Raw genomic sequence first — 18,202 nt, 5'->3', positions numbered from 1 at the left:
TATTTTTAATTAATTACAATAAATAAATATAGGGTGCATGTCCCTCTCCAACCACAAGAGCCGGTTTCGAAATAATCATTCCATCATCAGGTCAAATGTAGACTAAAGTTAAATTGTTACGGTCTTACATTTGTACAAAAGGTGTTTAAAAAATGGTATTACACAAAGTGAACAATGAATGATAAGAAGAATGTTCCTTTTTTTATTTAAAAAAAAAATATCTTAAAATTAAAAACGCAGTACTCTCCAATAAAGAGACTGAGCTCTTGTGCTTGGGGAGAGGGACTAACACTTATTAGCTATGTTTGTTGGTAAAACAATTAATTTATATTGAAATTATTTTTAAAAAACCTGTTTTTTTACATTTTTTTTTTACATATCGTAGTCGTACAGGAGATATTCAGCTAGTAAGATATCAAATAGTCAATGATCACATTTTTGTAAAAAAAAGCACTTTGTTACTTGTCACTGTATGTATGAGTGCGATATTTGCATACAAGTGCTTTTATCGAATCGCAGTACATCGCTCACTCCTTTCAAGAACGTCATAAATAAAAAATCGACAATTTTCAGTTGTGCATGTTTTCGGAATGCCCAGAAAATGTACTATATCCCAGCAAAAGAGGCATATTTTTAACTCAATATTTACCCGCTACAGGACAGAAAGTGTTGTTTTTGCATTTTGAAGAAGAGGTATAGTTTATTATTTTTTTTAATATACTAAGTATCTTTCAAATGGAGAAAGAAACCTTCAGGTTTTACCTAAAAAGATCTGTTGCACAGTAAAAGTTCAATTAGTGGCTTGATATTTATTTTTAATACATTGTATTATATTTTTAAACTTTAAAAACGTTCTCCTGAAAAATCTAGTTTTTTGATTTATGACATTCTTGAAAGGAGTGAGCGACATATGTTTCTGAAATTCTGAAAGCGATTCGTATAATCGAGTTCGCATAATTGGAATTATTTTAAATATGTATATTTTATATAAACATATACTCACACACATACATACAACATATAAACATAATTACACAATGTATTTTTTAAGGTGTAAAATCTAGAGCGGCTATGTCTGTCAACTGCGAGTGGCCCTCGCGGCTGGCCATTGGCTGCATGTGGCTCGGAGCTCTGGGGGCCGCCGGAGCAGGCAAGGGGCTCCTCCCTTCGCTACCCCTGGCCGCTCTGACTGCTGCCATAGCAGGTACAACCCCTAAAACTAGGATACCTTTTGGCAGAGGTACATTTTCTAGAGATGGATAGATTGATGAGGATGTAAAAAGGAGAGCGCTTAACGCTTGTAACGCTTCACGTTCCAGCCTACTGCACCTTGCCTTCATATAATTAATGATCATTCTATTATTTTTTGACATTTCATCAAAGATGAAGAAGAATATGGAAGTCTGGGCATTTACGGGGCTTACGACCGTCATAGGCTGGTTTGAGTGATCACTTTACACACGTGTAACATTCACCAATTCTACCCATTATTGACAACCTTTATTGGTCGTAAGCCCCGTAAATGCCCAGACTTCCATATTCTTCTTCATCTTTGATGAAATGTCAAAAAATAATATGAAAATAACTCCTGTAATTGGAGATAATCCAGATTTTGTGAACAAGTATTTGGACACACTCAAAATGTTGTAAATAAATTATCTGGTCAAATTATAAGCTTAATAATAAAAATGAAAATGGTATTTTCTGGCGTTTCTCATGTGTGTGATTATAATCCGGGATTCGGATCTCACATACTAATATAAGAGTTTCTGCTTAATAAAAAAGCTTCTTTACATCTCACCAATAGATGTCTCTAGTGAAGTTCTAGTGATTCAAGAACAAAGTTTCTAAATTGGTTCATATATATAGAACTTCGAAGAATTCGAGTAGTGTGGTTGTCAATAATGGGTAGAATTGGTGAATGTTACACGTGTGTAAAGTGATCACTCAAACCAGCCTATGACGGTCGTAAGCCCCGTAAATGCCCAGACTTCCATATTCTTCTTCATCTTTGATGAAATGTCAAAAAATAATATGAAAATAACTCCTGTAATTGGAGATAATCCAGATTTTGTGAACAAGTATTTGGACACACTCAAAATGTTGTAAATAAATTATCTGGTCAAATTATAAGCTTAATAATAAAAATGAAAATGGTATTTTCTGGCGTTTCTCATGTGTGTGATTATAATCCGGGATTCGGATCTCACATACTAATATAAGAGTTTCTGCTTAATAAAAAAGCTTCTTTACATCTCACCAATAGATGTCTCTAGTGAAGTTCTAGTGATTCAAGAACAAAGTTTCTAAATTGGTTCATATATATAGAACTTCGAAGAATTCGAGTAGTGTGGTTGTCAATAATGGGTAGAATTGGTGAATGTTACACGTGTGTAAAGTGATCACTCAAACCAGCCTATGACGGTCGTAAGCCCCGTAAATGCCCAGACTTCCATATTCTTCTTCATCTTTGATGAAATGACAAAAAATAATATGAAAATAACTCCTGTAATTGGAGATAATCCAGATTTTGTGAACAAGTATTTGGACACACTCAAAATGTTGTAAGGATCATTCTAACAGTGTATCAGTAAGGGTCAGTAGTCACAGTTGTAATGCTTCACGTTCCAGCCTACTGCACCTTGCCTTCATATAATTAAGGATCATCTAACGGTGTATCAGTAAGGGTCAGTAGTCACAGTTGTAACGCGTCCATATTCCAACCTACTGCATTTTACGTTCATGTAATTTCAATCTATCAGTGTATCAGTAAGGGTCAGTAGTCACAGTAAGGCGTTATGTTCCAGCGTACAGCATTTTGCCTTCATACAATCACGGATCCATTTTGTGTCCTAGCTTGGTTTATGGGACAATGTGTTTCATTACTTTTATCATGTATGAAACCACCTCTCATTATGATCTAATATGATAGGTACTCAGGCTCCTGCAACGCGCCTCCAGCTGGATACTGGACTATGAACCCTTGATTCTGCATGCTGGGTGTACTGCATCTTGCCTTCAAATAATAAAGGATCAGTCTAATAGTATATCAGTAAGGGTCAGCTGCTACAATCATAATGTGCCACGTTCTAGCCAACTGTACCTTGCCTTTATGTAATCAAATATCCATTATGTGTCCTAGTTTGGTTTACTTCATAGTTTTTATCCTGTATGTAACCTATTGTGAGAGTTCCTTATGAACTAACACGATAGGTCAACACCCGGGCTGGATACTAGACTATGAGCCCTTGATACTGGATGCTGGAGTGTACTACACCTTGCCTTCATGTAATTAAGGATCAGTCTAACCTTGTATCAGTAAGAGTCAGCAGTCACAGTAAGGCGTCACGTTCCAGCTTACTGTACCCTACCTTCATATAATTTAAGATCAGTCTAACAGTGTATCAGTAAAGGTCAGCAGTCACAGTTTTAACGTGTCACGTTCAGCCTACTGCATCTTGCCTTTTTTATATTTTATTTATTTTTTTCATAGATACATATATTTTTTTACTAAATGTATTACGGCTCTTTAGGCATGGCCTGTGTTGAGCTGAAATACTTACATGTTAAAACAATTTTTTATAATTATTATTTTTTAATTTTTTATTATTAGATTATTTACATTACATACAATAGATACAATAACAAGTTACAGTATAAAGGTTTTACAATAAAATAATTACACCTGGACTTTAATTAATTCACTTTCTACCTTGTCTCTTCCAACGAGAAGCAACCATCGACGGACACTGTTCTTAAAGACATGATTACTACTGGAAATCATAAAAGTTACTTTACATCATGGGTCGGCAACCTTTTGTTGTAAAAGGGCCAAATATTTTTCATGGGGATCAGTGCGGGCCGCACTTGCAGTAGGTATACATACAATATTTATGTACAAATATTTTAGTTTTAAAAATAAAACGCTAAGTGTATATTTTAACGACATTTATTGTATTTAATAAAATCAATGAGATTCCCTTCGCTCCCTTTCTCGCTTCCTTTCACTCGATTGTGTATAATATCATCCGTCATGTGCGTTGCGGCGAGAATCTCGCGGGCCGCACCAAGATGTCTCGCGGGCCGCATGCGGCCCGCGGGCCGCAGGTTGCCGACCCATGCTTTACATAATAAAGAATCCATTATGTGTCCTAGCTTGGTTCACGGTACAATGTGTTTCACTACTTTTATCATGTATGATACCACTTCTCGTGAGAGTTCCTTATGAACTAACTGGATCCCGGGCTGGATACTAGACTATAAGCCCTTGATACTGCCAACTGTATCTTACTTTCATATAATTTCAATCAATCAGTGTATCAGCAAGGGTCAGTAGTCACAGTAAGGCGTCACGTTCCAGCCTACTGCACCTTATCTTCACATAATTAAGGATAAGTCTAACCTTGTATCAGTAAGGGTCAGCAGTCACAGTAAGGCATCACGTTCCAGCGCACTGCAGCCGCTGTCTGCAGGTCCTGGAGCCGGCGTCGGCGGGGCGCGGCGCGGGGCGCTTCTGCCGCTCGTGGAGCCGCCTGCTGGCGCAGCTGGGTGCACTGGCGGGCGCGGCGCGCGCGCTGGCCGGCACGCTGGACGCGCTGAGCGGCGGCCGCGCGCGCCGCTGGCTGTTCGGCGAGCTGCCCGCGCCGCCCTCGGAGCCCTGGCCCGACCCGCTCGCGGTGGCCGCGCTGACCGTGCTCTGCGTCATGTTCATGCTCGGCCTGGAGGTGAGAACCACACCCGACTGACGAGACTCCTTTCTAACATCCTTCTTCTTCTAACCACGACACTGAAAGACAACAACAGCACAACGCAGTACCGTAAACAAAGATTGTTATCTTATTCAGTATTTTCCATACATATTTTTACCAATAATTTAGGAATGAGTTGGGATTCTGTATAACCCAACAGTACGGAAATAACATTGTCTGAAAAAAGTAATGAAAAGGTTAGTTTACTACCTAATGTTCATTCGTACATGTCTTTATATTTTCAAATTACGTTTCAGAATTGGCTTTGTTAATTAAAAGCTTTCCAAACTTGTTAATTTTGTGCATAACCTTGTATGCCAATGAACGTTGGGTACCTCGATACATATATATAAATATATATATATATATATATATATATATATATATATATATATATATATATATATATATATATATATATATATATATATATATATATATATATATATATATATATATATATATATATATATATATATATATATATATATATATATATATATATATATATATATATATATATATATATATATATATATATATATATATATATATATATATATATATATATATATATATATATATATATATATATATATATATATATATATATATATATATATATATATATATATATATATATATATATATATATATATATATATATATATATATATATATATATATATATATATATATATATATATATATATATATATATATATATATATATATATATATATATATATATATATATATATATATGTGTAGTTGGGGTTACAACTAAAAAAATAGTATTAATCAGTCTTGAAAAAGTAGCGATTGTCTTTAAAACCAGTAGACATTAAAATTAAGTTATAATAAAATATTTATATTGATATTAAAACAAAGTTTATATATTAATTATATTACTTATTTATATTTTTATATTTATTTATTTATTATTTCAGAATAACACAACATTTACTGCAATTTTAGTAAGTTCCGTGGTGTCTGCGGTGATCTTTTTTGTGGCTGTGGGATGTTCAGAGGCGGACATCGCAAACTGGCAAGAACAAAGCTTGCTGCCCAATGGCTGGAATGGAGTGAGTATACAAGTCTCTCTTCATATCAGAATCATCATGCATCACATCTCACCATAGTAGAAGAAGATCATGGAAGTCTGGGTATATGGCTTACTTATTATAGAAAACTTACTTATTTTGTCCGCCGCCGTAGTTTAATGATCAGCACGCTCGGCTACTGTACTGGAGGTCCCGGGTTCTATTCCCAGTGGAGGGTCAAATGAATGTAAAAGATTTTTCACTCTAATATTTATTTAATGTTACCCTGGACTGGTACCTGAATCGGAGGGCTGATCACCTTTGCTTCATGTGTTAACGATCAAGATAACACTGCGTTTATATTATGCAGTGCCCTATGCACCATCCAGTGCAGATAAGGGTAAAAAAACTTATTTTAAGTGATCATCTCATACTGGTGTAATATCCACCATTCTACCCATGATTGAAAATAACATGACTAAAAAAAATTGGGACTTTCATTTGACGTTTATCATATAATTCAGACGTTGCTTCGTGTGCGAGTTCGCAGCAGCATCTATGATTGATTTTAGTAAGCTTTTTATTGAACGGAGACCCTTGTTTTGAAATGTAGGGATGGTCGCAAGCCCTGTAAATACTTACATTTCCATATTTTTCTACATCCATGTTAAGATTTCAATACAAATAATTCTTAAGTGGACAAACCCAGATTTGTGAACAAAGATCTGGACACACTCAAAATATTGTATGTGTCATATGCTAGTTGACTATGTTTATTTTACAAGAAGTTTATGGTTAACTTTACTCATCCATACTCCATTTAATGAAGTTTAATAAAAAGTTGAAGAACTGTCCCTAAAGGGGGATTTTTAATCAAAAATTCAACTGAAAACATAATTTGCTGATTTGTGATAAATTTTCAGGAATTTTTAATGATTTTATTTTTATTTTCAGCTGATACTTTGGGCAGGGTGCTGTAGTTATGCCTTTCCCGCTATTCTTCCCCTAACAGGAACAGCTCTGAAGAAACTAAAATGCACTGGTCTACTCTTATTACCCCTGATATGCATGACGGCCATTGCTACAGTGTTCACTTTTCTCGTGCCATACAGGTAAAATATACAAAAAATTATATTGATTGAATTGGAACAAACCAAATTAAAAGCCTTACAAATGAAATTAGACGTTTTATTGTATTTTATTTAAAAATTAGAAATTTTAAAAAACATTCACATTCGAACTAAATATACTGAGAATTGTGTTCAGTATTGAACAAAGTATTGAACAGTATTGGACTTCCACAGTTCTCTGTCGGGTTATGATAGATCATTAGCCCTGTAAATACCCAGACTTCCGTATTCTTCTTCATCTTTGTTGAGATTTAAAAAATGATGTGCAATTTTGATAACAGGGAGTACAGCGACTCTGCAGTGCCCTTGGTGCAGATGTTCGAGACGCACCCGCCCGACTGGGCCAGCCCGGCCATGGCCTCGTTCACAGTGGTGGGGCTGGCGCTGGCCATGACAGAGGTGCTCCCGCATGCCGTGGGGCTCATGGTGGTCATGGCGGGCCCCAACTGGAAGGTGCTCACGAGGGTGCTGACCTACGAGAGCCCCACCACAGGCAGCGCAGTTCTTGCTGTGTTTAGTGCTGGTAAATATATATTGAACACTTTCTGTAAATGCCTTCCGTGTCTGTCTGCACATAGCAGTGGGTAGTGACGATTAAATTATAATAATAGAATGATAATCCAGATTTTTTAATAATCAAGTATTTGGACACACTCAAATTGTTGTAAATAAATTAATTAGTCAAATTATAAGCTAAAAATAAAAATGAAAATGGTATTTCCTAGCGTTTCTCGAGTATCTCAATATAATCCAAGATTTTGACCTCACATACAAATGAAAGAGTTTTTGCTTGGTAAAAATATTATTAGAGTAGTTTCATATGTTTTCCACCACTACTAGAAAGAAATATAAGAGAATCAATATGTTGTTTTTGAGGACAACTTAGGACAACTTGGAATGACTGGTTGTGATTGGTAGCCTGGAGGGGAAGAGAGGGAGAGAAAGATCCCCACACGTTGGACCGATCAAGTTAAGGCAGCAGCAGGCACCTCGGTAGTTGGAGCGCTATATGTGCAGTGCAGGATAACTGGAGAAGAGTCATTACTTCAACAAGGGTCACAACCTTCAATAATGAGGAATAAGAGGGAGAAGGAGAATTGTTGTTTTTGTACGCACCTTATAAAAAACCACCATACTAGTATATGGTGCGAAAAAATCTCAGCACTAAACTGGTTCAATTAATACCAATATCTTGCCTAATTTCTTTATTCAGGTAGTTTGTCGGCTATCTTGGCGTTTGCCTGTCCCATGATACATCTGGTGAAGCTGACCAGCGCTGGTCAGATGTTGGTGTGGATCCTCGAGGCAGCAACGCTACTCCATCTCCGCGCTCAGCCAGAAATCGAAGAAGAAGAACCAGCAGGTACTAAATTTAAAATAAAAAAATAGCTTCTATGGTATGCAAACGATATATGGAAAGATTGATGTGGATTGATTGATTGATATGGGAAATTTTGGTTATGTTTTGTTAATTTATGTATTGATTTTAAATCAAACAGATTTTTTGAGTCTACTAAGTTATATTTTATTAACAAAAACACATTAAAAACTTATATTGTGACAATTGTTTCGCCTTGTTAGGGCATTATCAAACAAATGTGAAGATCAAATGGACTACGGTCCTTATGTAGCTATACAATTCTAAGTGGCAGTTTTAACAAACATGTGCGGCAACAATTTATGGGAAACAACAGTCTCCCATAAATTGGATGGGAGACTGTTGTCTCCCATACACATACAAATGGGGGATGTAGGTACGTACCCTTATATAAAAAAAATGTTTTGTTAATGTTAAATTTTGGTTATGTAAGTATATTTTCTACTTCTTCTATAGCCTTCTGTTCTCCAATGCTGGATATAGGCCTCTTCCGTATCCTCCCTTTTATTTCTTTCTGCTGGTGCTTGCAGTCAATTTCTACCCCCTATAGAGGCTTTGTCATTAGACCATCTTTTTGAGGTCTTCCAGCCCCTCTTTTATTCTCCCAAGGTCTCCATCTCAATATTTTAAGGTTCCACCTTGTCTTGTCTTGCAACATGTCCTGCCCATTGCCACTCGAGTCTTGCTACGCGATTCACGATACACGCTCTTCTGGTTCTGTTACGAATTTCTTTATTTCATATTTTATCTCTCAGGCTTAAACCAAGCATGGATCTTACCATGGATCACTGTGTGCATTTGAGTTTTTCCTCTGTGTTTCTATTTGTCAGAGCCATAGTCGCTAGTGCATATGTATACACTGGCAGTATGCAGGATTCAAGTGTGTTTGGCATGATAAAAAATTTCAAATACTTGAAAGTGGTCAGGTCAGGTGTCGGAATATTCGGCGGGTATGTATATATTTTTTGTCCGCCTCCGTAGTGTAATGGTCAGCACGCTCGGCTACCGTTCTAGAGGTCCCAGGTTTATTCCCAGGGGGGGTCAAATAAATATATGTAATTTTAACACTGTTATATTTATTGATTATTACCCTGGACTGGTACCTGAAGCGGAGGGCTGATCACCTTTCCTTCATATGGTTACGATTAAGATAACACTGCGTTTATATGATGCAGTGCCCTATGCACCATTGGGGTGCGGATAAGGGTTTGAATTAATGAAATGAATGTATAAAAAGACGTATGAACTTGGAAGAGTCAAAGTTTGTTTGTAAATGTATGTACGATGTTCTTGTATGATGGCGTGTGCCTGTTAATATCCTTATTACTCACAACTTCTTGATTCTGGAGCCCCTTTTTGTGAACATCATCATTTGAACACTATCTATAGTCATCTTGGAAAAAAGTAGGGCCACAAAATTGTTCAGATTACAGTACGTTTCTGATTTTGGAGCGTTCGGATTAGCAAACTGACACTATAACTACCAAACTGAATAAAATCTTGATGTCTCATTGTGGTCTTGCATTGAATGTTAAATTTGCTTATGTTTATTTTGACAGACGTGATGTATAAGAGGTTGGCAGGTTCTCAGGAGAGAACTGCAGCAGAAAGACCATCGAGAACAGCACGACTCATTGCCGGAATGTGGTTCCTGCCAAAGTCGGTCAGAAATCCAGTTCCTTTGGATCCAAATGGGTTTCGAAAAAGTAAGTTATTAGATTATATTATGATGTTATATGATAAGCTAAATTGTTCGAAATCTTATAAACCTAAAAGGGTAATTCTATTCCCAGACCTTTCCTTTTCTTCTTTTCCTATCACTGTCATCTCCTTTTCTCTTTATCCCATCCTTGTCTCATGTCTCTTCTTATATAAAGACTTTTCTTATGCATACTGCACTGAAGAACTGTAATTGGTACTCATGATTTTTTTTTGTTTTCTGATTTATCATATATTGTAACTCTTGTTTTTCCTTCCAATAAAATAAAATAATATATTTATTTCTTCATTTTTACAAAAGCAAAGTTAAAAATAAAAATATAGAAAATGACCCCTCACACATTTAACAATATTTATTCATAAAATTATAACATAAGAAAATCAAATACGATATGGCCAAATGATCTATTTCATACCTGCCCAATTCCTTTATTCACTTATGAATAGTAATTTTGTATTATGTTTATATTTTAAATGAATTTATAGATAGCGGTTACAAGTTGTACAACTTTATTGCATAATAATCAAAGATCTTTTGACCAAAAGAGGTATGCGTTCTATTATATTTATATCAAAGATATTTGATATATCGCTCACTCCTTTCAAGAACGTCATAAATCAAAAATCATCATTTTTCAGTTGTACATGTTTTCGGAATGCCCAGAAAATGTACTATATCCCAGCAAAAACGGCATATTTTTAACTTAATAAATACCCGCTACAGGGCAGAAAATGTTTTTACATTTTGAAGAAAAGGTATTGTTTAATAATTTTTTAAAATATATTAAATATTTTTCAAATGATGAAAAAACCTTCAGTTTTTACCTAAAAAGTTCTGTTGCACAGTAAAAAGTTCAATAAGTGGCTTGATTTTTTAAAAATACATTGTTATATTTTTAAACTTTAAAAACGTTCTCCTAAAAATCAGTTTTTTTTTATTTATGACGTTCTTAAAAGGAGTGAGCGATATGTATATAGTATGTCTGACGATGGAAGTCTGAGCTTTCCAGGGCTTACTACCTGGCACTGGCTAGCTCTCGGCTACCTTACTGGAGGTCCCAAGTTCGATTTTCAGGAGGTCAAAATAAATATAATTGTTTATTCACTCTTATATTAATTTAATATAACCCTGGACTAATACCTGAAGCGCACCTGATCACCTTGTCTTCTTATTTTATCTCTCTCTTGTTTAGCTGGAGAGGAAGAACGGGAGTGCTTGTTGCTGGATGAGTATGCATCAGCTCCGCCGGGAGTCGAGGAATGCGAACATTCCGAAGCGTCTGACCACTCTCCGGCACCTGCCTCCAGCGATGGAGAATCTTCGACTGATATAGATGCTGTAGTCAAGGAATACAAGGACCGAATCACGGTAACAAATCTTCAATGTTTTGATAAATTTTACTCCCGTACATACCCTTAAGAGCAGTAAAAGAATGCAATAGCCTATGGGCTCCACAAATACGTATATTTATTTAATTAAAAAATTTTCTTCGTCATATTGTAGTCATACAGGAGAAAGTGATCAACTACCAAAACGTAAAATGTTCAGGAGGGCCATTCAAGTCACTTTTACTCGGCAAGAAAATAAACACTAATGCAGCTAGTCATTTTTAACAAGTCAATATATTATTCTTCCAAGATTAAAATCCTTTTGGATTTTTTCAGGGCAATATTTTGCTAGTAAGATATGAAATAGTCAATGATCACGTTTTTGTAAAACAATGCACTTGGTCATTTTCTCTTGTATGACTACGATATGCATAATTATAAATTACAATAATGTGCCTTCATTATAACAAACATAAATATGATAAAAGTAGTGAAGGGCATTGGTACTATAACTCAAGCTAGGACACAAAATGCCGAACCCTCTTCAAGTGGAACGGAGGGCCTGTTGACGACAGTCAACAGTCCACCTTCTCCTGAGGAGTTTTACGTGATTTTCTCCCTGTAGTGAGTTAATGCTGAAAAGTTCCTGATTGGCCCAAACTAGGTAATTCCTTTTTTTCCCAACACAGATTAAAATAAAACTTTTTTTTTGGCTGGAAGTACAAAAATTCACTTAATGGTCTATAAACCTTATAAATAATAAGCATAGTAAATAACAAATGCAGCTCTGATCTAAAAAAAAATAGTTTTTACAAAATTGTATGAATTTTAATTTCCCTATGTTTTGATATAAAATATGATATGGTCGAATGATCTGATCTATTTCAAATTTTCCCACCTCCTTTATCCAATTATAAGAAGCTCTTTTATACAAAGTTTGATTATTTCATGACTTTTTGAATAATGGAAGCAGGTTGTGCAACTTTATCACATAATATTCAAAATCATTTTTACCAAAGGAGGTATGTTTTAGATTTTTAAACTTTAAATTTAAAGATAAATATTTGTGTTTTTATGATTCATAAAAACAATTCAATTTTATACTATTTCTATGAGCCCAAGCGGCTCATTATTAGAAATAGGTATCAAATTGTGGTAGAGCATTATCGATAAAACTAAGAAAGGTGTGTTGAGATGGTTTGGACATGTAGAACGAATGAGTGAGGAAAGAACGGTAAAACAAATTTGTGAGGTGCAGAGGCTGAGAAAAACATGGCACGATCAGGTATGCCAAATACTTGAAAGTGGTCAGGTTAGGAGTCGTAACAATTAGCAGGTATGTATGAGGAGATGCATGAACGTGGAAGAGGCGAAGAATGTTTGCAAAGACCGAGTGGTGTGGCATTCTATTCTCTCTGCCTACCCCTGCGGGAAAGCGGCATGATAGTTAGTTGGTTAGTTAGTTTAAATTGTGGTTGAGTGGTTTCGAATCCAGAAACTCTGACTCAAGAGTCCGCGACACTAACTACGGGACCACAACCTGACTCCAAGTCCCAGGTTTTTTTGACATATTTCAGTGTTTTGGATTTTGTACTTTTCCATAAAGTGTGTTAAAGGGGATTTGTGTGCTTTGAGGGAGGTGTTTTCTTGTGATGTATGAGTAATTATCAAATACATATGTAAGTATTGTTTTAATATTTAAAAGGAGTGCAGCTTTACAAAATACTTGCCCATTAACCAATTCATTTTTCTAGGTGGTGTCATCTATACCAGACTCCAGTGGTGACTCAATCGGAGTACCTACTGCAGCGTCAGGGAAGAGAGGAACAGCTGGAGCCATCATCGTAGTAGCAGCAAGCTTCCTTTTCTCACTCGGTGTCTTCATTTCACAACCGAACGTTGTGTATGTCGCAATCCCAGGTAATATCACAGGATCCCTAATCATTCAATTAACACATTGTTGTCAGGCGGTTTTTTCATCAACCCCGACCCTAATTCGTATGCTAATTAGGGTCGTAAACTAATCACAACTAACCGTAAACTCAATTCCAAACTGTACAATGTTTTTTGGCATGTTACACTCTACTAAAAGTAAGCAAATAGAACACTTATAAGCGTCTCCCGCTCTCTACTAATAGTATTGACAATGTCCGGCTGTTATTGTCATATTATATTTATGCCCCAACCAGAAACGAAAGAAACCGTCAAATATTCACCGAATGCGAAACCTTGGCAATGGTTTCGCAGACCATACCGATATCTGGAGCATATCACTTGCTAACTAAAGCAAGAATAATTACAATACTTCAGGCTAATGTATAATTCCTTGTCTAATCTGTTCATCCTTATTTTATATACTTAAAAAGAGATTATTATTTTACATAACAATTATTGCATGTATTATATTTATTATGTACAAATTAGCTACAGCCGTAGAACGAGGTCGGCCGAAAAAGACTTGATGTATGGATGTGAAGGAGGCGAGGAGTGTATGTCAGTACAGAAGAGTGTGGCGTTCCATCCTTTCTGCCTACCCCTGCAGGGAAACAGGGTGACTACTGTATTTATTACATATTGGTTGTATCCCCCAGGCATCACTGTGGCTCGGTCTTGTTAAGAGGGGAAACAGTATGGTAGTAGTAGTCGTAGTAGTGTGCTACGGCTGAAAAAAGAAAAAAAATAAACCAAGGCTAAAATGAACACACAGATATGTTTTGTAACAGTGTTGGTGGGGGGTACACTGGTGTGTGGCTGGCAGCCCGTGAAGGCAGGAGCAGCAGGTGGCGGAGCTGGTGTGGGCAGCTGTGTGGCCAGCTGCCTGCTGTGCTCTGTATTATCTGCCCCCCTTGTGGCTGACGCTTGGCCCGCCCTCATCATGTTCTCAGTCGCAGGTACGCTTAAGCCGTGTTAACGGACAGAACTTTAAACTGTAAGTAAGTTCAATATTCAGTGGGACCTCAAAAATCTGAACAAGATTTTTAAGAAAACTATTTAACCTTTCCGGGAGTACAAAAATTGATGTCCGGCTTTCGCTGGGGAGTGGGTTCTTTTAACAAGAATTTTTATTTTTATTAAATCGATGTATTATGAAGATAGAAATTATGTCAAAATAATTTAATTAAAAAAAAACACCTATTTGAAATATTTTTCAATTATGACAAAATTACACACAAATATCCACAGATGTCATTGCTATGCAAGTTATATCATAAGTTAACTGACAGACGGACTTCGACGTTCATTTACATCCATACTCCCGGACAGGTTAACAATTCACAAAGACTGAATAACACATTTATTATTACTTTAAATTCTTAAACATAACCAAATTTTGTTTGAAAATTATGGAACAGTTAATAAAGCATAAAGTACTGTATAAACTGTTAAGATGGAGACTGACCGGAGCATTTTGTCGTAACGTAACACGTTACGATGCGAGCATTCAGGCAGTCAGTACACCGAGCCGAGCGCTCCATCCATAGTTTCCAATGCTCGGTGATGCTCGCCGCGAGCGATGTTACGACGTTATGTTACGACGAAATGCTCCGGTCAGTCTCCATCTTTACACACAAAAGGAAAACACACAAGTACTGTACTACAAATTTCTCGGCTTATAAAAACTTTTTCAAACACAAATAGGCCACAGTCCCAATTAGTTTTGATTTCCAGGATTCTACCGCAGGTCATTAATTTGTTTTCATTATCCATAAGTCATTTAAAATTTAGTTTATTTAAAAGATCTATCATTCAATAGATAATAAAGCTAGGTAAATACTAAAAATGTCTTTTTATTAATTGATTCTGCAGTCACTTTGTGGTAATATCCATCCATTTGCGATTCTAACTTCACTTGGTAAATACCACTAATTCTTATCTATTGTAACACGTGTTTCGATGCATTCCGCATCATTTTAAAACACCATATGTGAAGCTAAGTCTAAATTTTAGGGTTGTGTCCTTAGGACTTTGAAGGATGAAGAGGGGATAGGAACTGTTTCTTATTTTTCATCAGTGGAAACATGGAAAATAGAGGGGAGGCTTTAGTCATTGTCATATTGTTGATTCAAAATGTTGCAGTTTTTTTAAGAAAAGCTAATATAGATATTCTAAATTCACTTGAAGGTTTCGTGATGTACGCCCGTCGCTCCACTCTGTGCGGAGAGTTGCCCCGCAGACACCGGCGGGGGCGCGTGCCCCTACTGGGCCCCCGGCCCTCCCGGCTCACCCACCTGGACACGGTGTACATCCCGCGGTGACAGGAGAGTGACAGCGACACGGACTCCTACGCGGACGACCTCACCAGCCTCATGGACTAGCTCCCCCCGCACGAGTGTCTAATCAACAGGCCGCCGGGCCATTAAGACTTTAAGCCATTAAGAGATCTTTCAACAAATGTGGCTGGTGGCCTTTAGCTATTTGGCAATATGTCCTTCAGCCATTGGCCACATAGAAATATGTCATTCGGCCACTAGCCATTTGGCAACATGTCACCGGCCGTTAGCCAATATGTAATCCGGCCATTAGCCATTTGACAATATGTCAGATAAGGAAGTATTTCACTTCTAAAATGAATCTTAACAGAAAAAAACCGTTGTATTTTTTCAAATTGGTCCATTGAGCAAACATGAACTGTAGTGGAGATTTTTCATTGGGTCATTTGGCTATTGGTCATTTGGCTACTGGTCATTATGACATTTCTCTATTAGCCATTTGTCATTTAACTAAGTGACAAATGTAAGAATGGCCAATAGAAAAATGTTAAAATGACTTACCATTTTACATTTGACAGTAGCATTCTTACACATTACAAATGTAACATTCTTACATTTGTCACTTAGCTACTCGTCATTCGGATATTTAACTATTAGCCATTTGGATACTGGTCATTCGGCTATTCGTCCAGGACATTATTTTGATCTTCGTTCCGGCTCCCAAAAAATGTGATAACGTGTGCTTTGCAAACTGAATTCGTCAAGCATACGAAATGAATGTGTGAGGTGCTGCAGTATTCATATTCAAGCAATATAATTACTTAAATTAAAATTACTGAATTTGTGAATAATAATAATATTTTACATTCGTCCAAATCTAAGTAAAGTACACAAATAAGGGATTTATTACCCAAGGGATTGTTATCAAGATATATTATAGATGTTTCATAGGAACTAACCATTTTACGGGAAGGTAATATGCTATTTGGTTCATTGGTGTCTCACTAGATGTGACTTTTCAATTAAATGTGGATGTAACAATTGAAGTAACATCATTTTCTTCTTCCTCTTTAGCCTTCCATCCTATAAATATCCAAGACTTTTGTATTTTCTTTGCGTGAATTGGTTAATCTCTGTAAAATACCTACAATATAAATTTTTGTGTATGTAGGTACTTTAGAATGTATCTTCAATAAAATTGTTATTTTATTTATTATTTTGGCATTTACTTTGTGGTAAGACATATTACAATGATTAAAGAAAACACTTTGTTTTTTACCACTTGAGTAAAGTACTACTTAGTTTTTACTTTTACTCAAGTGGTAAAAAACGAAGTGTTTTCTTTAATCATTGTAAAATTGTTATTGTTGTGTTTTGAGAAAGAATGGCTATTTTTTTCGATTTAAATATTGAATGAACTATTATGCTCTCAGTAAGTTGTACATATCGCTCACTCCTTTCAAGAACGTTATAAATCAAAAATCGTCAATTTTCAGTTGTGCATGTTTTCGGAATGCCCAGAAAATATACTATATCCCAGCAAAAGAGGCATATTTTTAATTTAATATTTACCCGCTACAGGGCAGAAAATGTTGTTTTTGCATTTTGAAGAAAAGGTATCGTTTAATTTTTTTTTTAAATAAACAAAATATTTTTCAAATGGAGAAAAAAACCTTCAGGTTTTACCTAAAAAGATCTGTTGCACAGTAAAAAGTTTAATAAGTGGCTTGATATTTATTTTTAATACATTGTGTTATATTTTTAAACTTCAAAAACGTTCTCCTGAAAAATCAAGTTTTTTGATTTATGACGTTCTTGAAAGGAGTGAGCGATATATGATTTTTTTCACAATATTTTGAGTGTCCAAAATTTTATTCACAAACTCTGGGTTAGGTTAGGCTCCACTAAGACATTATTACACGCTTACCAATTACAATTAAAAATAAATAATTGAGAAATTATAAATAAAATTATATTTATCAAATTGCTAAAAGAGTAAAAATTTAGGATTTAATGTTAATGAATTTAAAATGTTAAGGCAAGTTTTTTGTAATTTAAAACACTATTAAATATTTCATAATTTGATTGAAATTACATATTTTTCTACTTGAAATTGTGTGGATTAATTTTATAAGAAAATACATACATTTTAAAAATGTATATCTGTGTTGCCTTCGTAGTTTATTGCATGATATGAACTATTTAAAGTCTATTGAAAAAATGGAGTTAGATCTTTTTGGAACATATGATATTATTATTATCTTGTCCGCCTCCGTAGTGTAATGGTCAGCACGCTCTGCTGCCGTTCTGTGGGTCCCGGGTTCAATTCCCAAGGGGGGTGAAATAAATATACGTGATTTTTTCACTGTTATATTTATTTTTAGGCACCTCGTGCGTGTGTTTTGTGCGGGAAGCCAAAGCAGGATATTTAAAAGAAATGCGTACTTACAGTTTGTTTATTGAAATAAATTCTTACACTTTGGTTACGATTTGATATTAACTTATTTTAATTTGTCTAATGGATTATTGAACTTAAATTAAATGAGAAGCTGAAATATACGTCTTTTAACAACCCAGCTATACAGGCGGATCCACAGACTAACTAATTTATTGGGCGGATCCTGCTGGCGGGCTTCGGTTGGCT

At 35.7% G+C, this 18,202-nt stretch overlaps 1 protein-coding gene across 1 annotated transcript; it reads left to right on the top strand.

Moving 5' to 3' along the window:
• The first annotated feature begins 1,071 nt into the window (after positions 1 to 1,071).
• tadr (torn and diminished rhabdomeres) lies at positions 1,072 to 16,734 on the top strand. Its single transcript, XM_088265563.1, has 11 exons — positions 1,072 to 1,204; positions 4,450 to 4,724; positions 5,699 to 5,833; positions 6,746 to 6,903; positions 7,203 to 7,444; positions 8,135 to 8,284; positions 9,859 to 10,005; positions 11,212 to 11,387; positions 13,102 to 13,267; positions 14,071 to 14,238; positions 15,470 to 16,734. Exons 1-11 carry the CDS (start codon positions 1,072 to 1,074, stop codon positions 15,601 to 15,603), a joined length of 1,884 nt encoding a protein of 627 aa, XP_088121689.1. The 3' UTR covers positions 15,604 to 16,734.
• The last annotated feature ends 1,468 nt before the right edge of the window (positions 16,735 to 18,202 follow it).

The sequence above is a fragment of the Brachycentrus maculatus genome, unplaced genomic scaffold, assembly GCF_059751285.1.
Source record: "Brachycentrus maculatus isolate JH-2025_06_01 unplaced genomic scaffold, ASM5975128v1 h1tg000251l, whole genome shotgun sequence".
Classification (NCBI taxonomy): domain Eukaryota; kingdom Metazoa; phylum Arthropoda; class Insecta; order Trichoptera; family Brachycentridae; genus Brachycentrus; species Brachycentrus maculatus.
The sequence above is the reverse complement of the archived record's forward strand: the minus strand, read 5'-3'. Positions and strand labels throughout refer to the sequence as shown.

Excerpts from the sequence above, each read along its gene's own strand:
- tadr (XM_088265563.1), top strand. The coding sequence starts at position 1,072 with ATGTCTGTCAACTGCGAGTGGCCCTCGCGGCTGGCCATTGGCTGCATG. Across the intron at positions 10,006-11,211 it reads TCCAAATGGGTTTCGAAAAA|CTGGAGAGGAAGAACGGGAG; the intron begins GTAAGTTATTAG and ends TCTCTTGTTTAG. Across the intron at positions 11,388-13,101 it reads AATACAAGGACCGAATCACG|GTGGTGTCATCTATACCAGA; the intron begins GTAACAAATCTT and ends TCATTTTTCTAG.